The following is a 27,742-nucleotide window of genomic DNA, read 5'->3' as shown; positions in this document are numbered from 1 at the left end:
CAAATGGCTAATTTAAATCTTCCCTTTTCTCCTCAAGTGTGCAAAGAAATAGGGACTGTCATTTCACAAAGTAAAAATAAATAATCAAAATGATATGCCTTCAGAGACTTCTGGCCAAGATGGAGGCATAGGTACACATGCTGTGTCTCCCTCCACAACTAAGAAGGAATACAACTGCCTCAAAACAAGAGAGAACCAGAAGTTCCAGAAAATTGAGCTGCACAGAAGTCCAATAAGCAGAGATACAAAGAAGAAATACTCATCCAGACAGGTAGGACAGATGGAGACAGCACAGAGAGGATGCAGTGCAGTGGTGGCAGCAGCAGTGGCAGCAGCTGTTGCCAGCCAGTGAAAAGCATAGACACAGATTTTAAAAAGCTGGGAGGGACACCTCAGGAGCACTCCCAGTGCAGACTAGACCTTGTGGCTCATGGTTTCAGTGCTAGGGAAAATAAAGTCTTATTGCTTTTGACTGTGCAAAACAGTGGAGTTTGGGGAGGTGGAAAAAACTGCTGGTCTTTCAGCAGAGTTCATTTGGTTAGAGGGTCCCCATGGTCCTAGAACATCCACAGACACACCCACTCTGGGGGCAATGGCAAGGACAATAGCTAGAGAGGCACCAGTCCCATACGGGAAGTGGGAGAAGTGCCCAGAAAATGGGTGAGTGCTAAGCAAGTGGCATTGTTCCCTCTCAGAACCCTCCTCCACATACAGCGCCACAACATAGTGAAATGGGTCACCCAGTACTGATGAATACCTAAGGCTCCACCCCTTACAACATACCAGCTGCGATGGCTCTACCTAAGACACAAAGGCAAACACAGGAGGCTGTCAAGTTGAGGAGACAGAAGTAAGGCCCAAAAGAGGGTACAGATCAAGGTTCCAGTGGAAGAACTAAGCAATAAGGAGATAGCTAACCTAAAAAATTAGGAGGTAGCCAAATTAACAGATTCAGAGTTCAAAACACTGGTGATAAAAATGCTCACAGGATTGACAGATATGCTTCAGTACAGCAAATGCAGAAGGGAAGAAGCAAAGGCTAAGCTAAGTGAAACAAAGAAAAATCCACACAAAACCAATGGTGAAGAGAAGGAAACTGGGGTTCAAATCAATGATTTGGAACATAAGAAAGAAAAAAACAGTCAACCTGTACAGAATGAGGAAACAAGAATTGAAAAAAATGAGAAGTTAAGAATCTCTGGGACAACATTAAACATGCCAACATCTGAATTATAGGCGTGCCAGAAGGAGAAGAGGAAGAGCAAGGAATTGAAAATTTATGTGAAAAAATAATGAAGAAAAATTTTCCTAATTTGGTGAAGGAAATACAGTAGTCCCTCTCTATATCATGATTAACTTATTGCAGCCTCACTGTATCATGGGATTTTTAAAAATATTATATTTAATTATTTATCACAGATTTTTCATGATATTGTGAAAGTTTGCAGTACTGTATATATATATGTTGTTAAGTTTATGTAGGTTTTAGAATGTAAAATATGTTTAAGAACATAAGTAGTGTTTATAAAAGTGTGGAAAAGGTTAATAAGAGAGTGGGAAAAGTTAATAAGGGACTGGGAATGGTTTATAAGTGTGCAGGAAGGGTTTATAAAGCCATACAATATATATAAATACTAAAATAAATGTAAGGTTCCTACTTCACGGATTTTCACCTATCGCGGGGGGTCTAGAACATAATACCCATGATAACTGAGGGAATACTGTAGACATAAAAGTCCAGGAAGCACAAAGAGTCCCAAACAAACTAGAACCAAAGAGGACCACAGCAAGACACATCATCATTACAATCCCAAAGGTTAAGCATAAAGAGAGAATCTTAAAAGCAGCAAGAGAAAAGAAGAGAGTTATCTATAAAGGGGTTCCTATAAGACTGTCAGTTGATTTCTCAAAAGAAACTTTGCAGGGAAGAAGACACTGGCAAGAAGTATTCAAAATGATGAAAAGCGAGGACCTACAACCGAGAACACTCTATCCAGCAAAGCTATTATTAAGAATGGAAGGGCAGATAAAGTGCTTCCCAGACAAGGTAAAGCTATGGGTGTTCATCATCACCAAGCCATTATTACATGAAATATTAAAGGGACTTATTTAACAAAAAGAAGATCAAAACTCTGAACACTAAAATCACAACAAACTCACAACTATCAACAAATGAATCTAAAAAATAAAAACAAAACCCAACTAAGCAAAAAAACAGCATAGGAACAGAATCATAGTATAGGGATCATTGGAGGGTTATCAGCTGTGAGGGGGCAGAAGGAGAACAGGGGAAAATGTGCAGGGATTAAGAAGCATAACTGGTTGGTACAAAATAGACAGGGGGAAGTTAAGAATAATATAGCAAAGAGTGAAGCCGAAGAACTTATATGCATGACCCATGGACATGAACTAAGAGGGTGGGATTTCCAAAGAGAAGGGGGGTACTGGGCAGAGGGAAGAAAGGGGAAAAGAAATTGGTACAACTGTAACAGCATAATCAATAAAATATACATAAAAAAAAGAAAAGAAAAAGAGGATCAAAACTATGAATATTTCAATGACAACAAACTCACAACTATCAACAAAGAACCTGAAAAAGCAAAAACAAAAACAAACTAAGCAAACAACCAGCATAAGAACAGAATCATAGGTATGGGGTTCATTTAGAGGGTTATCAGCTGGGAGGGGGAAGGCGGAGAAAAAGGGGGTATGGTGCAGGGATTAAGAAGCATAACTGGTAGGTACAAAATAGACAGGGGGAAGTCAAGAATAAAATAGGAAAGGGTAAAGCCAAAAAACTTAATATGCATGACCCATGGACATGAACTAAGGCGGTGAGATTGTTGGAGGGAAGGGGGATACTGGGTGGAGGGGAGCAAAGGGAAAAGAAATTGGGACACTGTAACAGCATAATCAATAAAATATACTTAAGAAAAGGGATTCGGCATCAGATTTCCACTATCAAATCCATACATTCACTTGTATCTATCCCTATCCTTTCCTGCTTGAATTCTTAGATTTGACTTTACTGATTAACCCCTCTCTTCTGATTCATCACTATATCTTGTCTGTTTACTTACCCTCCTTTGCTTGATAAATATGACTAAAGGTATGAAAGGAAGAATATGAATAAATAACCAACCACCTATGATAAAGCACTGGAGTATATATTTGAATGCTAAATAAATTAATTTGCTTGTCGAGTGGTATAGTTATTTCATGTAAGTATAAAAATAAATTGTGGTATATTCATACAATAGAATATAACAAAGATGTAGAAAGTGAATAAATAAATAAATAAAATGAAACTATCACAGCATGACTACCACAGATACTATATTGATCTAAAGAAGGATAGGAGGGGAAAACTCGGACAACTGTAATAGAGTAATAATAAAAAATAATTTAATAAAAAATATTATAATTCTATTTATATGAAGTTCAAGAATTAGCATAACTAATTTATCTCAGTCAGACTAGCGAATGCACCTGGGGTTTATTGATTGGGGAGGGACATGAGTGAACCTTGTAGGGTACAAGAAATTTTATGCATCTTTATTTAAGTGATAGCCATTGTGAGTGTACACTTATGTAAAAAAGTCATAGAATCTAAACTTAAAGTTACTGCACACTTTATTTTATTTTTATTCTTTTAAAATCCTCACCCAAGTATGCAATGATTGATTTTAGAGATAGAGGAAGGGGGAGAGGGAGGGAGGGAGAGAGAGAGAGAGAAACACCGATGTGAGAGAGAGAAACATTGATGTGAGAGAGGATTGATCAGTTCCCCCAACCAGAGATCAAACACACAACCTAGGCCTATTCTCTAACCAGGAATTGAATTTACAACCTTTTTCCGTACGGGATGACACTCAACTAACCAAACAACCTGGCCAGGGCAGTTAGTACATTCTACACTGTATGTATGTTATCTCTCAATTAAATACTGCAAGTGTTCCATTTTCTACATCTTATAGCTTTTAAGGTAATATACCACATATAAAGCCCTGGCTGGTTTAGCTCAGTGGATTGAGCGTCGGCCTGCGAGCTAAGTGTCGCTGGTTCGATCTTCCAGTCAGGGTACATCAGAGAAGGAAAACTCTGACTCCAAAAAACCTCCGCTGCCTTGCGGCATACCTCTTCAGGGGAAAGGCTAAGGGAGTAAACCCCGACAGAAAATCCGGAGCCGGAGTCCCTAAGGCGGTTTGACGTTGTAGTCAACACCGGCAACTCCTGCGGCGCACCTGAACCCAAGCTGTATCGACTCCGTCTTTCCCTTGGACCCTTCAGCTGCGAAGAGAGGGGGGGTCTGCTGCATGGGCAACAGCAGACCCTCCATATTACCCTGCCCAGGCTCTGTAGCTTCAGCGTCATCGCAAGATGTCGATTCAACACGGGAGGAGACAGATACCATGTCACTCCCGAGTCGGACTGCACAGCCATTCTCGGTGATGCAGATAGACTCTTAAGAAGCTACACCATCGTCTCTCGAGACGGACGGCTGCCGACGACGACGACCACATATAAGCACTGAAGTCTTTAATGTTTTCAAAAAGGAATGTAGTGCTTCCTTTGTTTCCGAAAACATTAATTTAAAGTTCTGAAGAAACCACAGGTCTGAAGTTATTTTACAACTTATCACCTACTATATTGCTGTGCCTTCCTGCTAACACAGTAATTTTAATACAATATACTTTTGTTCTATAAAAATTAAGCAAAGGATTTACTACAGCATAGTTTTCATTGAGAAGATAATTTACAAACTTATGCAACTTATTTCATCCTTTATTTCAAATACAATCTTAGGTGATTAGTTATTAAACATATAACATTCCTTAAACATGTCTACATCTGCTTTGTTTTGCTTTTTTAAATTATGTAAAAAAAACATATAACTTTAAATTTACCATATTAACTATTTTTACGTTTACAATTCAGTAGTGTTAATTATACTCATCTTGTGCATCTGTCTTGTTTTTAATCATGATGATATTACCTTTTTATTATCATCCAATACTGTGTTCATGCTCTCTATCCACAAGGTGTCAATGGGACCATCAAATATGACCCATTTCCGGTCAGGTGTTTCTGATAAGGCAAATTCTCTAAAAGTGTTAGCCACAATACCATCAGTCCACTGAGGAGGAAAAAAAGGATAGTCGGAAAGTGTCCTCTATAAAACTAGAAAGTGATAATATGAAAACATTTCAAATTTCTTGGTTTAATGTGCATTGTCAATAAGAGCTGAGAATGTTTATACTATAGATTACCTCATGAGACACTGGATCAAACTGTCCAAAAAGTTGGCCCATAGTAATGGATTTGGGGTTTACAGTCCTGTAAATGACCTTTTCTTCCTCTCCATAACCACGTTCATTCATAAGAGTTAGAGTATCAGCCAGCATATGCAGAACTTTTGTCTTAGCAGCAAAAGGCTCTCCTACTAACATAAAACTATTAAGGAAAAAAGTAATTACAATAATATTATTAAAATAATAGTAAATTAAATCATTTGCCTATAGAGTGGTATGTAAAATTTTACTCTAGATAATTACTACATACAATTTTTAAAATTATATGAATTTTTCTCAGACATGAGGATAATACATTTAACTTCAGAACTGATTGATCTCTAAATCAAATTCTCTACATTAATGCCATTATCTACAAGAGAGAATATAATTAAAACATCTCTACGTGAAAATGAAAACTTAATAATTGCTTGCTGTTGGACATTTTTTAAAGACTTGGGTCCTTCTAAGGAGAGAAGTAAGAAGGATTCTCTTTCCTCAAGATTTCTCTTGCTATAGTTATCATTATTGCACTTGGACAAATATATCTGTATCTCCTTTCTCCTACACATAGTGGAATTCCTCACTTTCTGTGAAAATAATAGGTGACTAATGAGTAGTAAGTGGAAATGATGGGGGCTACTTCCTAGAATGGGACAGATAATTGCCAGAGAGGGACCTTACAGAGCTCTCTCTTTTCCCTCTAGTATAGCTATGATCCACAATGTTGAGACAGTGGCTGCTACAAGAACCTGGGACCCTGAATAATTATGATAGGAGAGCCTCCCTGTTAACTATGATGGACACAACATAAATGAGAAATAAACCTTTGTTTTTAAGTTACTAAGATTTGGGTGCTGATTATTTCTACAGTATATCCTAGCCCATCCTAGAAGAAGGAAGGTATTCTTGCTATAATAAAAAAAAGGCAATATGTGGCATCAGATTAGAGGCTAGGTCATGGATTGCAAATGAACTGTTATCAGAGGCTAAAAGACTGGCAATTAATGTTATGCAATAATGACACATTTGATAAATTTATCCCTTAATGTAAGATGGAAGACAGATACTATGACTAATAAAATTTTAGTTTTAGGAAAAAAGAATAGTAAACAGAATATTATTAGTATATAATGGCAGTTGGTTGCTGCATTTAACAAGGAACTATAAAAGAAATAAGCCCAAAGAAAGATATAAATAAATGCAAACATATACCATGTTCATGGATGGGAAGAATCAATATCATTAAAATGTCTATACTACCCAAAGCAATTTACAGATTCAATTCAATCCCTATTAAAATACCAATGACATATTTCTCAGACCCAGAACAAATACTTCGAAAATTTATATGGAACAAAAAAAGAACCCGAATAGTTACAGCAATCTTGAGGAAGAAGAACACAGTAGGAGGAATCACAATACCTCATATCAAACTATACTACAAAGCCACAGTAATCAAAACAGTCTGGTACTGGCATAAGAACAGACATATAGATCAATGGAACAGGACAGAGAGCCCAGAAATAAACTCAGGTCTATATGGTCAACTAATATTTGACAAAGGGGGAAGGAACATAAAATGGAGTGAGAAGAGCCTCTTCAACAAATGGTGTTGGGAAAACTGGACAGGGACATGCAAAAAAATGAAACTAGACAACCAACTTACACCATATACCAGAATAAACTCAAGATGGATCAAAGACTTAAATGTAAGCTGTGGCACCATAAAAGTCCTAGAAAAAAATATAGGCAGGAAAATTTCAGATATCCCATGTAGCAATATTTTCACCGATATATTTCATATGGCAAGGGAAATAAAGGAAAGAATAAACAAATGGGACTACATCAAACTAAAGAGTTTCTGCTCAGCAAAAGAAAAGATTAACAAGATGAAAAGAATATCAACCGTACGGGAAAATATATTTGCCAATGATACCTCAGACAAGGGATTGATCTCCAAAATATATAAAGAACTTATATGACTCAACACCAAGAAGGCAGACAACCCAATTAAAAAATGGGCAAAGGACCTGAACAAACACTTCTCCAAAGAGGACATACAGAAGGTTCATAGACATATGAAAGGGTGCTCAACATCACTAGCCATCAGAGAGATGCAAATAAAAACCACAATGAGATACCACTTCACACCAGTCAGAATGGCCATCATCAACAAATCAACAAACAACTTGTGCTGGAGAGGATGTGGAGAGGAGGAAACCCTGGTGCACTGCTGGTAGGAATGAAGACTAGTGCAGCCACTATGGAAAACAGTTTGGAATTTCCTCAAAACACTAAAAATGGAACTGCCTTTCAAACCAACAATTCTATTGCTAGGACTATATCCAAAAAACCCTGAAACACCAATCCAAAAGAGTATGCACTCCTATGTTTATAGCAGCACAATTCACAATAGCCAAGTGCTGGAAACAACCTAAGTGTATGCCTGTAGATGATTGGATCAAAAAACTGTGGTACATTTACACAATGGAGTACTACGTAGCAGAAAGAAAGAAGAAACTCCTACCATTTGCAACAACATGGATGGAACTGGAGAGAATTATGCTTAGTGAAATAAGCCAAGCAACAAAAGAAAAATACCTTATGCTATCATCTATTACAGGACACTAATGAACAACACAAACAAATGAGCAAAATTGAAACAGAGGTATGTGAACAAGATGTAGACTAACAATGACAAGGGGGAAAGGGGGAAGGAGAGAAGAGGGTAAGAAGGGGAAGGGTCTAGTCAAAGAACATGAATAAATGACCTATGAACTTGGACAACTGGGTGGGGACTGACTGTCGGAGAAGGGATGGGCTTAGAGCGGGGAAGCAATAGAAAAAAAATGTGGGACAACTGTAATAGAAAAATAACAATTTTTTTTTCTTTTCCTCTTTAGTGGGGGGGGGAGAGAAAATATAAAGAATGGAAACACAATTCTAGTGAATATTAGAAGAACAAAGATTTTCCTTCATGCTTTATATTTTTCTCCCTACCTGATCCCTCCAGAAATTGGCACCCTGAAGAAGTAAGTAATGACATAAGGTTCTTTGCATGAAAATAATAAGACCAGTTGTTAATAGAGGTCTTGTCAACCAAGACTTTGACTGGAATGTCATGCCTAAAAGAGACATGCTTGGGCTCTGGTTGTTACCAAAAGCCCTGAGGAACCAAGAGTGACCTTAGAAGGTAACAAAAGCCCACGAGGAAAAAGGCCTGGTACCTAGGTTGGATGTGCGGTCCATGGCAATCTTTCCAGGGAAGGAATGAAGGTTGCTTTCCTGAGAGATGGCTAAAAGGAACCTTAAAGTACAACGGAAAACCTGAAGGACTTGGAAAAGACAGGTGTCTACAGACAAGGCTGAATGGCAGGTATGTGGCTCAGCTTCTGTGCCCTGAAGGGCAGACTGAAGGTCACCCTAAATGTTCCATGTGTAAGTTCCAGCAAAGCAGACTTAAAGATCATAAGTGATCATTTGCTGCTCTCATTGAGTTCATGCAAATGAACAGGATAAATTAAAAATGGACCTAATACAGTCCCTTTAATGACAAGGTGGGTAATCTTAGGGAGAAAAATTGTGACCCAAGGAAAATCACAATGCCCATTGGTAGACTATAAAGTAATATAGCTAACCATAGTTAAAGTCTCTTTTTCATTTAAAGTTACCTTTCATTTGTAAGTTAAACTAGATCTGTGACATCATCAAAGATGCTTAATTTACAGGCAAGAAGAATGTCAAATGCCTTGCAACTGGATGTCTTTCCATTAAGACAGACTTACAGAATTAGAGAATGGTTTGTGGGTTATATTACATAAAGTAACATGTGTTTTCTGTTTTCAAAGGGCATAAGCCTAGTGATTGTCTGTATGTATAGGTCACACTTAATCCTGTCTGCATCGCTGCCTCCTGAAACTGAATGGTTTGGCTGAACCAAGTGCCTGGGTTGGTGAAGAATGGGATGGTCTGTGGGCTTCACCTTAAAACAGGTTTCTCTTTTCTATTCCAATGGCTTGGACAGAAAAGACCCAGAGGTCTAAGAGGGGGGAAATCTAAAATATTTCCCTCAGCCCAAGCTAAATATAGTGGACAAAATGGTTCTGGACAGATATGATGTGCCTGGCACACCTTCCTCCAAAGAAGCCCTTCTTTTTTCCCTAATTGGAGACATTGAAAAATTAATACCTGCCTTTTGTCATATAGTGGTTATGGATTCAATGATGCCTTCTAACCCTGTTGCCAAATCTGTTTCCCCCAGAATACAACAAGGATGCCAGCCTGTTACTCCAAGCACACCATTGTCTGGGGAGAGCCAACTGATCTGGAGTCTGCAAGATCCTTCCCGACTTGAGAAGGCCACCCTCCCCTCCACACCCCCACTCTTATTAGGGAATACTGGACCCAAGGGTAGGTAGGACGACGACCACGCCCAGCTTGAAGCAGCTAGAAGAGCAGGAGACCGTTGCCCGCTGTCCTCTATAAGATTATAAAGGGTCTAAAGTCTGGGGGCGGGGGGATGTTACTTTTTTTATTATTATTAAAAGAAATCAATTAATGAATTAATTCTAAAATAATAATAACATATGAAAGGGAGAAATCGGAGAGATTGCATGCATGACTCATGGACATGGACTGGGGAGGGGAGGGATTGCTGGGGGCGGGGGGTGCTGGGCGGGGGAAGCAAAGGGGAAAAAATGGAACTATTGTGACAATATAATCTATAAAATGTAAGAAAAATTAAAATTTAAAAAAGAAAAGAAACAAAGAAGCCCAGAAAAAAATTGGCAGTTTTCAAGCAAGAATGAAAGAGAACAGAAAGAATCCAGAAATTCAGGAAACCTGCAGGACTGAAAGTGGCATTTTTTTCCTCTTGTCCAACTGGTAAAAGATAAATTGAGAAAACCTTTGAACAACAAAGATCTAGTCAGGCTGGCATCAAGGATCAAATCAAGGGTAGGGCCATTGTATCACTTTATTAAAACCCGTGAAAGATTAATATGGGTCCCAATAATTATTTCAGGAGGATAAAATAGTTCAGGGAAAACATATTCTGAGTGTGGTCCTCTGAATTAACCTCGATAGGTTCAAGGATACTACACTGAAGTTCAGAAAGGTATACTAATTTAATTAGGACTGTAGTTGTGGCTACTGGCACACACAGCTGCCTGGAATACAAAATATAAAAACCTTATTTTTGAGAGAGTTTACTGACAAAGAAACCATGAGTCTAGGCTAAAACACATGTGAATGTTCAAGACTTAAAAATGATCCTTGGGTATTGGATGCATAAGTGTTGATTGGACAAGTATTTTCTCTATTTTTGTATATGTTTGAAAAATTACATAACACTAGGTCATTTTTTAAAAATCCTGCCTTTAAAATAATCATTACCTTTGAGACCTCAACTTTCTATAAGCAGGAAGCAAGCTGAAGACATTTCTCAATGCCAAGAACATTTCCTCTATTATCTACTTCACATGTGACCAGGAAAGAAAATGGAACGGAAAAAGCCTCTCAGAAAGTTGACCGAGGTCCACAGAGAACAGTTAACTGGAAAGCCTTTCCCAGGGAGAATCAAGAAAAAGTAAACCCAGGTTTTATGGGATTTTATTTTATAATTGGTGGGGAGGCTCTCTAAAGAAAAAATATACATGTAATTATGAATATAAAATGTCCACAGACACTTTAATGGCACCCTATATAACAAATTATGACTCCTTGGAGGGGCCCCTACAAGTGAGAGGTCCTGAAGTTTAAACTCCATTAGTTTCACTCAATCTTTCTCTAGAATTGGGACCCTCCCATGTCCAGCTAGGTTTTAAAATTGCTACCAATCAGTGTTGGCTGTGTCTCCTATTCTTCAACTTCTGAATGGGAGCATTTGCTCCAAAAATCCTGTTCTGGTAAACCCACTACTGTAATACTGTGTGATTGGCAGGTAACTTGTATTTCCAGTTTGTAGGTCTCTGGATCAAGAACAACTTCCAGATTTGATGCAGAAACTATCATGCATCACCTAGATATCCTGAACTTTGAGTCTGGTTCATTGACTGGAACGTTGTCTCCCTGGGAAGGGAAGAGTGTGTTTTATGTGCATGAAGGGAAGTGAATAACATATTTGATGACCAAAAGGGCAAATTGTGTTGATAATTAGTGCTATGCCACTGAATGAATACTCCTTACCAATCCTTGTTGGATATGTAGCGTGAGAAAAAAATTTAAGCCACTGAGATAAGGACTGGGGATTGGGAGGTGTTTCCTCCTTAGCCATCTAGCATACAAAGTTTACTAAGTCTTTTGATATACAAATTTAGTTGTTTTAGTAACTTAACTTTAAAATAACATCTAACACAGGCAGATGATGTTAATCTATACTCTTACCCATGTCTAACAATCATCATTTCATACGTCTGAATCATTTTTTCTAGAAAAAACTTCACAGGTTGAAGATTGTGTAACTTGCAGGCTTCGTGAGCACATTCCAAAAATTCCTAAAATAAAAATGGAATGCATTTCTATAAAATGGTATTATAAATCATGTCATACATATCTTTAAAATGTAGACATTTTATTTAGAAATAAGAAAATCATATCTTCTTATGGTGTTAAATTATTTCTTAATGCTTTACTTTTTTAATTGAAAAAAAAGAAATAGAATTACAATACTTTTAATTATTAGTATTCCCCATTATAAGTGATTAAAGATTATAGCTCAATAGCATTGGGTATATGCTACATGAAACAACTGCTTTTTTGTAGTGTTTTCCAGAATTTTACTTTTGGTTAGGATATACAATAGAAGAACATGCCAAACAATCCTTTGTACTGTATTAACTAGAAATAAACAGAGAGACTAAAAAAAAAAAAAAAGCACAAATATTTTAAAGATACAGAATCACTTGGAATACAAACAAGTCTAAAGGAACTAAATTTCAAAAAGGGATGAGCCTTTTAAAAGTGAATACAAATCAATAGCTAATTTTGCTCCTAGGGGCATTTTTCAAGTGTGAGCATAGATACCACTGGATTGGGCTTGCTATAGGCATAGGGACTTTGTTGAAGGAGAAACCAACAGAGATTTTAATGGTCCAGTGGGCTTGTGTGACAGATTTGAATCTGGAGGAGCCTCAAATGTATAGTTTTTCCTCCTCACTGCCTATGCTTTTGTGGCAAAAGGCATACAGAGAGGTTTTCTTAGTTTTAGGATGTTTATATCCTAAAATACTGCTAGAGGGAGGGCCATGTAATACGGACAACTCTCTCTCTAAAGACATTTGAAACCAGAGGTAAACTAAAGCTCAGTAACTCTGCAACAAAATTCTTACTTAGGTCAACTCCTGATTGAACTAATCAGCAGCCCAATTTAGCTATCTGACAAAGGAAAATACATGTTTTGTCTTTTGCAGGAAAATAATACCATTTGATTCTCTACAATTATTTTATACACAATTTTTAACATAAAATCAGAATTTACAAGTCATAAGAAATAGCTGATGATCAAGAGAAAAAACAGTAAATAAAACAAACTCACAGATAATCCACATCTCAAAATTAGCAGACAAGAATATTAACTTTTACAAATGTATAAAAGAAAATACACAGTATGACAGAAAAATAGGTGAAAAGATAAACAATTTAAGCAAAGAAATGGGATCTCTAGTAAAACGAAACTGGACACTCAAAAACTGGAAAAAATAAAATACCATCATGTGCCACATAACAATGTTTTTGTCAACAACAGAATCCATATATGACTGTGGTCCCATAAAATTGTAATGGAAAACTATAAAATGAAAAATCCCTACTACCTACTAATATTGTAGCTTTCATAACATCACTATACAATTCATTACTCACAGGTTTGTGGTGATGCTGGTATAAACAAACCTATTGTGTTGTCAGTTGTAAAGAAGTATAGCACACACTATTATGTACAGTACATAATACTTGATAATAATAATAAATGACTATGTTACTGGTTTATACATTTACTATACTATACTTTTAATCATTATTTTATAGTTTACTCTTTCTACTTATTAAAAAAAAAACTTGTACAAAATACAGCGTGTTATAACCACATCTCTGATTGATTTTCTCTTGTGCTTGATTTAATCTTGTGTTGTTTAATAAATTTAGTGTAACCTACATATACAGTGTTTATAAAGTCTACAGTAGCATACAGTAATGTCCTAGGCTTTCACATGTGCTCACCACTCACTCACTGACTCACCCGGAGCAACTTCAGAAGCATAAATCAGAAGAATTCCTAACTTCTAAGCATAACAATGAAAGCCAGAAGTTAATGGAATAACATCTTTAAAATGATGGGGGTGTATAAGTGGGCAGATCCGTGATAATCTAGATTTCTATATCTAGTGAAAATATTCTTTAAAAATTAAGGCTAAATGAGGACATTTTTCAAACATACAAAAGCTGAGAGAGTTTGTTGCCAGAAGACCCACATGTACATAAGAAATACTGAAAGTTCTTTACACTGAAGGGAAAAGATCCCAGATGAAAGCACATGTCTGCTAGAGGGAGTAAAAAACACTAAAAAAATAAATAAATATAAACAACTTTTTTTTCAAACACTAATACCCATAGCAAAAAGTAATTCTGGAGTTTATAACATATGTAGAAGTAAAATATAAGACAATGATAGTACAATGGGCAGGTGAAAGTAGATAACGAAATTATCCCATTTAAAGTTCTTATATTGTTTCTAAAATGATAGAATACAAACTTAGGGTAAATTATAATAAGTCAAGAATGTATATTATAATCTGTGGAGTGACCAGTGAAGTAAAATTAAAAGCCAACAGAGAAAATTAATGGAATAATAAACATTACCTGAAACTTGAAGTCAGTAAAGGAAAAACAAAGAAATATTGTATACAGTAGTCCCTCTCCATATCACGGTTCACTTATCTCAGCCTCACTGTATTGAGGGATTTTTAAAAATATTATATTTAATTATTTATAGTGGATTTTTTGCTATATCGCGGGATTTTGCAGTACTATATATGTATGTTGTTAAAGTTACACAGGTTTAAGAGTGTAGAATATGTTTAAGAACATAAGTAGTGCTTATAAAAGTGTGGAAAAGGTTAATAAGGGAGCGGGAAAGGTTAATAAGGGACTGGGAACGGTTTATAAGTGTGTGGGAAGGGTTTATAAAGCCTAAAAATATATATAAATACGAAAATAAATGTAAGGTTTCTACTTCACCTATCGCAGGGGGGCGGGGGTCTAGAACGTAATACCCGTGATAAGTGGTGCTTATAAAAGTGTGGAAAAGGTTAATAAGGGAGCGGGAAAGGTTAATAAGGGACTGGGAACGGTTTATAAGTGTGTGGGAAGGGTTTATAAAGCCTAAAAATATATATAAATACGAAAATAAATGTAAGGTTTCTACTTCACCTATCGCAGGGGGGCGGGGGTCTAGAACGTAATACCCGTGATAAGTGAGGGAATACTGTATATTAAAAAGCAAGGTGGTACAGTTAATAGTATTTTTTTCTTTCTCTACAGCCGCAGCTTTCCTCTGCTCAGCTGCAGGCCCACTGAGCTGCTCAGCACTACACCTCCCAGCACTGACTCCCTAGTATCAATAGTACTTTTTTTTTTCTTCAGTTCTTTAAGACAAGACTTTAATTACAGACTTTTACCAGGAACTTTGAAAGGCAAAAAGCAATTGCCATACAACATCATAAAATGTTTCAGTTTGTTTGCTATATAATAGCAACAACAAAAAATACAATGCAATTTTTTAAAAACTACAATTACAAGTCTTGCATAATAAAGGTTGTTTCAATAAAATGTACCATCATAACAAATACAATAAAAGTATCATTACCTCATTCTATGCCTATACTTGAATTTATTCCTTTTACTTTTAGTAAAAATCAAGTGGGCATTATATGCCTATTTTCAAAGAGTATCAAAATTTCCAATATTTCTCCTATGAACTTTTATGCTTGCAATCACTGAATACAGGTACGACAGTCAAGTTCATTAAACTAATGAAATTTCATTTTATCATATATAACCTAATCCCCCCAGTCCCAGTAGCTTAAGTCTAAGAATGATATGATGTATGTGTACGGAATCTATTGTGAACTATCCTACTTAATAAAACTACCAATAGCTTATTATGGCATACAATAATAGCAGTTAATTCAGTTCCAGGTTATATAAAACTGCATTTTCTGAATTTGGCTAAAAGCTGAGGATTATGGATTGCAAAACAGTTCTTTAAACTTGTTTACATGCTTTAGGTGTTTTGGAATGTGCCTTCTTGAACTTCCTTCACCAGAGTACTGTGATGCAGATCACGGACTTGCTGTTTCTTATCAGATATATCACCGCCTTCCATTTCTAACATGAGAATGTTTATTCAGTTTAGTGTCTTGTATTTATATAATATATCAGTAGGAATGGTAATTACACTGTCTTGAAAATTAATCTGTCAATTTGTTTGTAACCAAAAGCGTATCAGAAATCAGTAGGTTCCAGGTAACAAAATACTTCTTAACATCCATTTTACCATTAAAGTCCTAGTAGCATTTTTCAAACTGGAATCTATGGATCTAGGGATCCATTGCTATATTCATGGGAGTATAAGAGCTTTCCAAGAGAATGGTAAGATTTTATATTTTGATTAAAAAAAAAATCATATCAGCATATCTCAAATCATCCTGATAATCACCTATGGTATAATACAAAAATAGATATGGTCTTTGACACCCACTCCTCAATGTGGTGGCACAGAGCTCCTACAACCCTTTAAATTTCTTGAGTGATAGGAGTGTCTTTTCTTATTCATAATGAGCCCTTTTCCATCACACCTGTGTTTATGCTATGAGATTACTTAGGATAAGGATCCTAGATAGCTTCAGGATGCAGCTGGTCACCAGAAAGACCCATTGATTAGAGGGCTTGAACTTTCAGCTCCACTTACCAACATCTGGGGAAGGAGGAGGGCTGAAGACTGAGCTCTATAAAAACTCTGAACAATGAGATTCAGGGAGCTTTTGGTTTAGTGAGCACATCAAGTTGCAGGGAGGGTGACACACCCTTAGGGCATGGAAGCTCCACCACTGCCACCCCCACAGAACTTGGCTGATACAACTTGCAGCTCTTATAATAAACCAGTAAACATAAGTAAACTGTGTTCCTGAGTTTTGTGAGCTATTCTAGCAAATTATCACATTTGAGGGGGAGGGATTGTGGAAGCCCCTGAAGTACAGGTGGCCTAGGACTTGAGACAACTGTCAAAAGTGAGGGGTCATTTTGTACAACTGAGCCCTAATTTGTAGAGTCTGACACTAATTCCAGGTAGTTAGTATCAGAACTGAATTGTTGAACACCCAGTTGGTGTCCATAGAATCAGATAATTAATTTTTGGTGGTGAAAAATATCCTAGCATCACCTTAATCTTATACTGTCACAGGATATATATTAGTTTTTGAGTTTGAAGATTAAAAACAAAAGGAGACAAAAAAGCAAATGATGCCTTTAAGCCAAGTGATAACTTAATGATATAAAAGCTTAAACAAAAACACATTGTTTACAGGAACGTCAATAAAGAGAAGGGGTGAAAGAATTGAATTATCATATGGCATCAGGTAATTTATACATGCTGAACTCAAAAGAATCTTCACATTTTACCATAGAAAGTGCCATAATGTCACAATTTAGTTTTATCTGCACATCATCCATTTCATGAAATTGAAATAGTTTTGTTTGTAATTAACTTTAAAATATATTTTGATTTTATATTATATTATAGCCATATTACAGGCACTTATTCATATTAATATGCCTCATATAATGCCTATAATTTAAATGAAATTGGAAATGCATGTTCTTTTATCCTTTAAAAGAAAACTAGCACATTATTAAATTTGAGAAACAAATCCTTTTGTTAACTATAAGATGTTTTTATCATTTTCAGTTTAGCATCCTTTTTACTGGCTGAGGTATACAAAAGTATTATAGTTTACATAGTAGTATTATAAATCACAAGATAGAAAATAAAATATGTATTCTCTTACAACAAACATTATCTTTGACCTGAACCTTGTAATCTTGGTATCATATAACAGATAGTGCTAAAATTTACTTATTTTCATATCAAGGTGACCATAAGAAGGTTTTATCCTCCAAACAGAATAATTTTACTCATTTAGTAAAACGTTGTAAACTATTGAGTCAGCAGATAAATTTATTTGCAGAATAAGTCATTCTCAGAGGTTTACTTACGTGATAGTCAGCTTCAGGAAGTTTAATACCAGGAAATAAGTCACTAGCTATTCCATTAAATAAGGGTATATCATGTGATAAAAATTTCGGTTCGTTTACATCTTTAATTGATCGAAGAAGCTAAAATCATTCAAAAAATATAATATTAAGTTAATTTCCAGCATTTGCTCTCTCCTCCCCATGCCCAAAGTAAAAGTTTCTTTTACATTGTTTCCTGGAATCCCCATAGAGAAAAAGCCAACACTGCTTATCAAGCTAAGAGATCTTTACATTCATATAAAGTAAAATGAATAACATAACCCCATATAAAAAGGCTCAAAGCAAAAACTCCTTTTTGCCTATTTATAGTTCCTGATCAACTTTACTAAAAAAAACTATCATGCTACTCAAGCTTTCTTTCACAATGTATATATTTAATACTCACAAGTATATCTTCATTTTCATTTGGAAATTTTAGTTTTAGGTTTCCAGCAGCCACTAAAACCGCTTTTACTGCTCGCATGCCATAGTCATAATGAAACTGTGATGAGAGCTGCTCCGAGCAAAGCCTGTAGGTCATTACTATCTTCACAGACAGAGGCTTTGCATTCAAAAATCCGTAGGAGTAGAGGGAGATTTCTGCTATGAGGGCATAGTTTGGAACCATCATAGCCACTGTTCTAAAAAGAACCTGAGGTATATAATAAATGAAATATATTGTTTACATAAACCATTTTTAAAGCTGAGCACAAACATCCAAAGATAATGTGTTGATATTCAAATTTATTCCCCCAATGCAGCACCTTTTCATTAACTCTGTAATTTTTCAGTAGCACGTTAATAGTTTTATGTACTTTAATATTTCTTAGATATCTAAAAAAGGTTTTGGAAGTTTAACATACAGAAAATGGAAAAGGAAAAGGGAAGTTACAAATACATGTGAGAAAAAATACCATTTTGAGAGGATTATGCTGTTACTTTTGATTAACGAATTTACACTCGTAAAAATATTACCTTAAGATTGTCTGGCAATTCAGAACGTCCTGCATAGCCAGGATTCATGGTAATAGCTACAAAACAGTTTGAGTTGAGTTTAAGTTCTGTCCCTTCAAAAATAAATGCTTCCAGCTTCTGTTGAATGGCTCTCTGAATGCAGAGGATCTGTTGAGCTACCACTGACAACACTTCCAACTCAATTCGATTAAATTCATCAAAGCAAGCCCAAGCACCAGAAGAAGCCAATCCTTTAAAAAACTAAGGACAAGAAAAAGGGAAAAGATTTTTCTTAGGAAAATGCATCGCTGGTCAAAACAAATATTGAATCTTTTAAGTCAAAGTTGGAAGTTAAGCTTGATAAAAGTCACAAAGATATAAACAATGTCTTTACACCTAAAACCAAGGTTCAAGTAATGCTTAAAACCATATTTAAATAATTTTTAAACAGGAAGTTGCTTCAGTTTATCCAGTCAGACCCAGCTGTAAGTTTGTAACATTTAAAATGTAACTTCACCTTTCCCATTGCTAGATAATCTAGCCCATCTGAACAGTTGAACACCACACACTGTACAGCAAGAGCTTTAGCCAAGTCCTTGGTGGTTTCAGTTTTTCCTGTGCCTGCTGGACCTTCTGGAGCACCTCCAAGGTTTAAATAGAAGGCACCTATCTGAAAGGAAAAAGTTATGTGAAAAGGAACCCATGTTTAATTGGAAAAGAAAAAACAGATAATCACTTGCAAAAAGGATTGATTTTGTTGTAACTTCAGAGTCAGTAATACAATTGTATTGTTCAGTTAATTTTTAGCACACAATTTTCTAGCTGCACAAAGAATAAGCAATTTAAAGAGTTTTCAAAAAGTGAAAATATATCAAAATCTCCTTATCTTTTAATACCTTATATGTATTCCATTTGCTTTTAAAAACAAAGAGAATCTAGCCTTGATGTATTAAAATTTGGTCAGAAAGTTTTAATTAGAAGTGGTTGTGGAGATGATTATAGAATTCAATAATGACAATCTCTTGAATAGCCTCAAAGAGAGTAAACACCTGAAAGGTGAGTGTTATAAATGGGTGCCCATCAGTTGGAAAAGAAACAAATGACTTATTATATAATTTTTTCTATGATTCACCTTGGCTAATGATCCTGATACTCTTGCTATGTTCTCCATTTTCTCCATTCCCATAACTCTGTTCTATACTTCTCTTACCAGTAGTATTGCTTTCTACCTTACATTACAGTTCATTATGTACATTTCTCCCCTCTCAGTTAGTCTTTAAGTTCAATAAACGCAACACCAGCAGTACCTGAATGCTTTCTGGGTCCTCACAATGACTAGAACAGTGGCTGAATGTCTTTAGAAGCATATAGATTATAGTCAACTCTCTAACTATGGAGTTTGCTTCACAAAAACCACCATGAGAGTTTGTGAAACTTAACATCTTTTAGGAAAAATAAGGTTAAGAAACATAAGGTTGTACTTATGGGAAGGCATGAGGTATATGGGGACTCTTGTACTTTCTATGTAATTTTGCTGAGAACCTAAAACTGCTCTTTAAAAAGTCTATTTTAAAAATAAATAAAAATATACCTATGAAAATCATAAATATTTTTACATTTACTAAAATAAAACAATAGACATCTAAATAAAGGCAATATCAATGGATATTTTATGTTAAATTTATGATAAATGCTCTACTGTTAATATCCATTAATTTGATTTTTGGAAACCTTTCTCTTTACAATTTCAAGAAAACGGTTACAAACGTGTTCCTTTTATTGTGAACATGCTAGAAGACTTATTTGGTTTTTCAGTTTAGTGTGTTATACAAGTGTTTGACATGCTTCTGATTTTACAACTTGAAGTTGTTAGCTTCTACCTTATAAGTATTCATAGCTTTTGATTACACTGAGGTCCCAGATAAAACATAGAAGCTTGAGATTCATTTATTCAACAAATATTTAGACAGTACATACATACTTATTCACCACTAGAGAAGAAATAAGATAGAGATCCAATGATGGAGGAGTAAGTGGTAGCTGTTCTGACCTCCTCCCAGGACCATTCTGGAATTGCAACTGAATTGTGGAGAAATCATCCAGAATAACAAACTGAACACTAGCTGAAGAGACGCCTTATAACCATGGACAGAGAGAAGAAACCACTTCACCACAAAGTGACTGGTACAGAGTGTGGAGGAGGCCTGAGAGTGCTGGCTGGACTCCCACTGGAGGCAGCTGAAGTGCTAGAGCAGTGGTTCTCAACCTTCCTAATGCCATGACCCTTTAATACAGTTCCTCATGTTGTGGCGACCCCCAACCATAAAGTTATTTTTGTTGCTACTTCATAACTGTAATTTTGCTACTGTTATGAATCATAATGTAAATATCTGATATGCAGGATGTATTTTCATTGTTACAAATTGAACATAATTAAAGCATAGTGATTAATCACAAAAACAATATCACGAACCACAGGTTGAGAACCGCTGTGCTAGAGGGAAATTTCAGTGGCTGGGGGCACGCCCCTGAGAAATGTGGGTCTAAACCCCAACCTGGGATCCCCAACCGACAGCACCAGAGCCAAAAAGGAACCCAGATAACATCCAGCTGTGAAAAGCAGCAGGGTTTCTGTCTGCCAGAAAGAGATGGCTGGAGACACAGAGAACCTTTTAAAGGGCCAATGCATCAAATTTTCTTTGCAGCCACTTACCCTGGGCTCCAGCAAAGGTGGGGCAGAGTGCACTAGAGATGCTTGAGAACAGTCTGGGATTGGTGGCTCTGGAAGAACTGAGAAATAGCCACCAGGATCCCCATGCTGAGTCATTCCCCATTCTGCAGGAGCCATTTTCTCAGACAGACCACCCTACTCCAAGTGGCATCAGCCTGAGGGAAAGCAAGAGCCCTACCCACAGGTATTGTTCTGCCACATCCTGTGGTGCTTAAGCCTGACTGCTGATTACAGATTGACTAGACTAACAACTGAAGGAGACAGCCACAGTTCAAGACTGTGGATCCCTGGTAGTCTTGAACAGGCTGCCTAGGCCTAGACTGGGACACCATCTGACATCACCAGGGGAGGATCCAGAAAGATAAAACAGTGGTAAACACTAGATGCTACTGAAATAAATTCCACTATGGTCTTCTTCATGATTTGCATTATTTTCTCTCCTGCATAGCTTTTTAACATTCATTTCTTGTCCTTCAAGTTTATGCATATTATGTAATTAGTTTTTATATTATAGTTTATTTCAAATCTCATATTTGGCTCCTCCCTTCTCTTACTCCATTTTACCCTTTTCTTTCCTCTCCTTATTTTTAATTTATTGTTGTCCTATTGTAGTTGTCTCATTTTCCCCCATAGCTCTCCCCCACCCCTCCTACCTCATCCCCTTTCTCACAGTCAATCCCCACCCTGCTGTTCATATCCCTCTCCTTATTTTTGTTTTAAATTTTATTTTCTCTCTTGCTATGACTTGCTTCCATTCTGCACTCTTAATATTTCTCCCCATTCCAGCCTCTCAAAACCATTGGTCATTTCACATTCCTTTTCCCCTTCTTCAAATATCCTTATTCTCCCTCCACATTCATCAGTCTTTACTTATCGGTTGTGGATATGGTGGTTGTCGTTGCATTTCTTCAATTTTATTTCTAGATCTTCACAACTTTTGTGTTTCAAATCTCAAATTTTACCGTTCCCTTCTCCTACTCCATTTTGCCTTACTCTTGTCCTTTCTTTTTTTGTTTGTTTTGAGTTTTTCTCTGTCGTAGCCTGGTCTTCATTCCTCACTTAGTATTGCTTCTCCCTCAACCCTTTCAAAATCACTTCTCTTTCCTCTAGACATCTCTTAAGTTTTTTCTTTCTCATTTATTCCCATCCCATCTATATTAATCTTTGCACATTTGTTGTTGTTACTACTGTGGTGGATTTTTTTCTCCAATTTGGTTCCTATTTTTATTTTCTCTCTCTCTCTCTCACTATGTCTTTTTCTAAAAAAATTATGTTTAAACAAAACATTATACACTTCCCTTCTCTTACTCCATTTCCCCTTCTTCCCTCCCTGTTTTATTTATGATGTAAATTTTACTTTCTCTCTTTGCCTTGTCCCTATTCCATAGTGTTATTATTGCTCTTCCTTCTATCCTATCAAAATCATTTTTATTTCAGTTAATCATCTCATATTCATTTTTTCTTTCTTATAATAGTCTCAATCTCTTTACATCTTTATTACTATGGGCTCATTTGCTGATGATAGTGTGATTGTGGGCGGGAGTTATTTTTTCAGATGTGGGTTTGTTTCCTGGGTTGTTTGGCTTTGCTCTGGTAGCACCTGTACAACAACATACAAGATATGGTGGACAAAGTGACTCCAAGTTAGCCAGCTGAAGGGAAGGCCCCACCAAAGAATGATCCAAGAAACACAAAATCCAATTACAAACAGAGAGTCCACATAAATGGCCTAAAGGGCATCCCAAGAGCATCTATTTCAGATCAAGGAGACTGCACCACTGAATCCCACAGGTCTCCTACCACAGAAGGTCACACCACAAAGACAGGGAGTCAAAGCAGATCAATCTAAGAAGCAGAAACAAACCAGAAGAGTTACCAAAAATGGGGACACAAAGAAACAACCCCCAATTTAATGGAAAGGAGGAATCTCCAGAGAGTGCTAAATGAAATAGAGGCAAGCAAATTATCTGACAGGGAATTCAAAATAATGGTTGAGGATGCTCAATGAGCTCAGTGAGAACTACAAAGAACTCCAGGGAAGCCACAAGGAACCCATGTCTCTATGGTAAATTAATATTTGACAAAGAGGGCAGGAGCATTAAAAAAGAAGTAAAAATAGCCTCTTTAACAAATGGTGTTGGGAAAACAGGAATGGTACATGCAAAAATATGAAACTATACCACAAACTTACACCAGAACAAATTCAAAATGGATAAGAGATTTAAACATAAGCTGTGACACCATAAAGGTCCTAGAGGAACACATAGGCATTAAACTTTTAGATATTCCATGCAGCAATATTTTTGCCAATATATCCTTTAGGGCAAGGGAAACAAAGGAAAGAATAAACAAATGGGACTATATCAAATTAAAAGCTTCTGCATGGCTAAAGAAAACATCATCAAAATGAAAAGGGAACCACCCTATGGGAAAATATATTTGTCAGTGATACCTCGGACAAGGGTTTGATTTCCAAAACATAGAAAGAATTCATATGACTCAACACCTGGAAGATAAAGAATCCAATTAAAACATGGGCAAAGGACCTGAATAGACACTTCTCCAAGGAGGACATCAGATGGCTCATAGACATATGAAAAGATGCTCAACATCATTAGCCATGAGAGATATAAAAATTAAAACCACAATGAGGTATCAGCTCACATCTGCCAGAATGGCCTTCATTAACAAATCAACAAATAACAAGTGTTGGCAAGGATATGGAGAAAAGGGAACCCTTCTGCACTGTTGGTGGGAATGCAGACTGGTGCAGCCACTGTGGAAAACAGTATGGAGTTTCCTCAAAAAACTAAAAATGGAACTGCTTTTGACCCAGTGATTCCTCTCCGGGGATTATACCTGAAGGATCCTGAAATGCCAATTCAAAAGAAGTTATGCATCCCAGGGTTGATAGCAGTGTTATTTACAATAGCCAACTGCTGGAAACAGTCTAAGTTACCATCAGTAAATGAGTAGATAAAAAAACTGTGGTACATTTACACAATGAAATACTACGCAGCAGAAAGAAAGAAGGAACTCCTACCTTTCACAACAACATGGATGGCACTGGAGAATATTATGCTAAGTGAAATAAGCCAGGTGGAAAAAGACAAATACCATGTTATCCCAGCTATAAGAGGAACCTAGCGACCAAAACAAACAAGCAAAATAGAACCAGAGGCATGGAAATAAGGAACAGACTGACAGTGACCACAGGGGAGGGGTGAGGGTGATAAGAGGGGAGAGAAGGGGAAGGGTGTAGCCAAGGAACAGGTATAAATGACCCATGGTCATGGACAACAGGGTGGGGATTGACTATGGGAGCAGGGGGTTGGAGGGACAGGGGAGAGCAATGGAGGGAAAATCAGGATGACTAACAGAACAATAAAAGTAAAATAAAATTACATGAAATAAAAAAATAATTTTAAAGAAAGTAAGACAGGGCTCCAGTGAGGGTGCGAGGTGGACTGGAGACCCAGTACTCTAAGAGGCATATAGCAATGATTTTTGTTGTTGTTTTTGCCAGCCCAGGAGAAACAGCTGGAGGCACGGTGAGATTCTTAGGGGGAGCTTGCGCACACACTTGCCCTGGGGTCTGGTGGAGGCAAGAGGTGGACTGGAGACCTTGAGTGCTGTGGGGGAAACCATTTGGAGAGATAGCTCCCCTCTCATTGGCAATAGCCTGAGGGGAAGCAGTAGCCCCACCTGAAGAAAGTATTCAGCCCTGTCCCATGGTGCTTAAGCCTGACTGCAGATTTCAGAGTGACCAGAGTAAACAGTAAAAGAGAGAGACCCTAGCAGAAGAGCACAGATAGTTGAGATTAGGCTGCCTAGATCCAGACTAGGACACAAGCTGAAGTCAACAGGGTGATTTCCAGAAAGAGAAGTGAAAAAACTACAGAACCGACAACGACAAATTCCACTGTGACCTTTTCATACATATCCTTTAAATAGTCATTCTTTGTCCTCCCACTCTATGCATTATAAGTAGTCTTTATGTTATAGTTTATTTTAAATCTCATATTTTGCTCTTCCCTTTTCTCAGTCAATTTTACCATTTGATTTCCTCATCTTTGTTTTAAATTCTATATTTTCTCTTACTACCACTCATTTACAATTGGCACTCATTTTTTCTTGCCTCTCCAGCCTCTTCTTTTTTCAATAATAAAATACACGTACTCTATCCCCACCTTGACCAATCTGTGACATTCCTGCAACTTTTTCCATAGATCTTCACTATTCTGGTATTTCAAATCTCAGATCTTATCATTACCCTCTCTTAATCCATCTGCACCTTCCTCCAGCCTTTTTTTTTTATTTTATTTTAAATTTGAAATTTTCCCTCTCTTAGCCTGGTTTTCATTCCTCACTCTAAGTATTCCTGCTCCCTCTATCATCCCAAAATCACTTCCCTTTCCTCCAGACATCTCTTAAGCTTCTCTTTCTTTCTTTTTTACCTCTTACTTCCATCCCACATACATTAATCTTAGCTCATAGTCTACTGTTAGTGCTGTGGTGAAATTTTTTCTCTAATTTGGGGCTTTTATTTTCTTATTCATCTTATTCATCAGTGACCAGAGGGGAGGCGTGAGGGTGATAAGAGAGGAGAAAAGGGGAGAGGTGTAGTCAGGAAACAGGTATAAATGAGCCATGGTCATGGACAACAGGGTGGGGATTGACTGTGGGAGCAGGGGATAGGAGAGGCAGGGGAGAACAATGCAGGGGAAATTGGGACAACTCTAACAGAACAACAACAAAAGTAAAATAAAATAACAGGAAATAAAAAGAAAATTATTTCTTAAAAAAAAATAATACAGACACAGTTCCTGCCCTCAGGTAGCTTCCTGAGAAATTAGAGGATTTGGTGAAACATTTTATTGTACATACATCAGCACTCTACCCAGATTCCCTTTACTAGCTATTGCATCCATCCCCTAATTGCTGTGAGTGTCAGCTACAAATAGCTCCCAACTGTTCTTTTCTCCTGACAACTGCTGTTACCTAATAGAAGGTACCTCACTGGCAATTACCTGAAAGCTCGCTTACACCCTTAACCCTAGGGGTGATCAATAGCCAATGACTATAAAGGGATGTAAAAGCCACACCCCTTTGCTTTAAAGTGGGATAACTTTGTAATGCTGTTCATGCTCCAAAGCTCCCTGGAGATCAGGCTAAGGATATATATATTCAGTAAAATCACATCTTTCCTTAGCTTTCCCCCTGCTTTCCTCAGTTCCTTACAGGTTTTTACTGAGAGCATTCCCTAGTAAATTATTTTCCCAAGAATCCCCATTTGATCTCTGCTTCTAGAGACTTAAAGACACTTTAATTTTACTTAGCACAGGTGGACTGGTGTTTCTTCATGCTTCTCCTTAATTTCCAAGTAGGGTTGCCAGAGTTAGCTAACTTATATATAGGATGCCCAGTTAAATTTGAATTTCTGATAAACAATGAATAAATATGTCCCATGAAATATTTGGGATATACTTAAACTAAAAATGTATTTGCTGTTTATTTGAAATTGAAATTTATGTGGGAGTCCTGTACTTTATCTGGCAAACCTAATCCCTTTTTTTTTTTTTTTTTTGTCATAGCTCTATCTTCTATAGCTCCCCAACAAGCACAGACCTCAGCACCCACCCCCTACATTTAAGCTCTCTCTCTCCTATTCAACAGAACAAACTTGGAGTTCTAAGTCCCAAATGTACTTTCCTCATCTTCCTATCATCTCTCCCAGAACTCCACTGGCAAAAATTAATACCATTTTCTGAAGCTCTGCTTTTCTTTTTAAATCTGCAATATCTTCCTTTTTCTAATTATCCCCAATGGGAGTGAATGCTGCTTTTCAAACATTAGAATTCAAACATGCTTATATTCTACAAAAGCATCCAGAATTCAATATTCATTATTATAATTTAACATAAAAGAAATTTGGAATTAGAAAGGAATAGCTATATTCAACTATCACCAATAAGAGAATAAAATGAGGATAGCCATGTTAAATTTGGACAAGAAAATATGATACCACACCAAAAAGTAATCTTTAATGTGTGAATTAAAATAATTTAAATGCATACCAATGTTCTGTAACACCTGTCAGTTAGAGGAGTAATGACAAGTCGAGGTGAGTTGCCAAGATATTCATAAGCATATTTTACATTGCAATTAATGATACGAACTCGAGCATTCTCATATTCCCAATAATATCGAAGCTGAGCAAGCCACTGGAAATCTGTATCATGTGAGACACCTAAAAAGAATACAATAAAATGAGATACATAATCCTGAAATATAAATAATTTGAAAAACATGTATTTTATCATATTTTATAATATAAAATGTTAAAATAATTCATGTTTTTCAATTCGTAGAAAAGATCATATAAAATAAATCCTGTTGAAAGAGAAAAAATATAGCTTAAGTCTTTGTTTCTAGAAGCTATTGCTATTTTATCTTTAATATTAAAGAAAAACAT

General features: G+C 36.6%; 1 protein-coding gene across 1 annotated transcript in view; it reads right to left on the bottom strand.

Annotated features, from left to right (window-relative positions):
• The window catches only part of DNAH12 (dynein axonemal heavy chain 12), a 291,227-nt gene that overhangs the window by 155,977 nt on the left and 107,508 nt on the right, over window positions 1–27,742 (bottom strand). The window contains exons 24-31 of the mRNA XM_090282944.1: window positions 27,345–27,517; window positions 19,054–19,206; window positions 18,558–18,797; window positions 17,989–18,234; window positions 17,565–17,684; window positions 11,679–11,788; window positions 5,271–5,454; window positions 4,997–5,137 (exon numbers count right to left, since the gene is read on the bottom strand). Of these exons, the coding sequence (XP_090139070.1) occupies window positions 4,997–5,137; window positions 5,271–5,454; window positions 11,679–11,788; window positions 17,565–17,684; window positions 17,989–18,234; window positions 18,558–18,797; window positions 19,054–19,206; window positions 27,345–27,517 (1,367 nt within the window). The remainder of the gene's footprint in view (window positions 1–4,996; window positions 5,138–5,270; window positions 5,455–11,678; window positions 11,789–17,564; window positions 17,685–17,988; window positions 18,235–18,557; window positions 18,798–19,053; window positions 19,207–27,344; window positions 27,518–27,742) is intronic.

The sequence above is a fragment of the Furipterus horrens genome, unplaced genomic scaffold, assembly GCF_987537825.1.
Source record: "Furipterus horrens unplaced genomic scaffold, mFurHor1.1.pri manual_scaffold_7, whole genome shotgun sequence".
Taxonomy (NCBI): Eukaryota; Metazoa; Chordata; class Mammalia; order Chiroptera; family Furipteridae; genus Furipterus; species Furipterus horrens.
The sequence above is the reverse complement of the archived record's forward strand: the minus strand, read 5'-3'. Positions and strand labels throughout refer to the sequence as shown.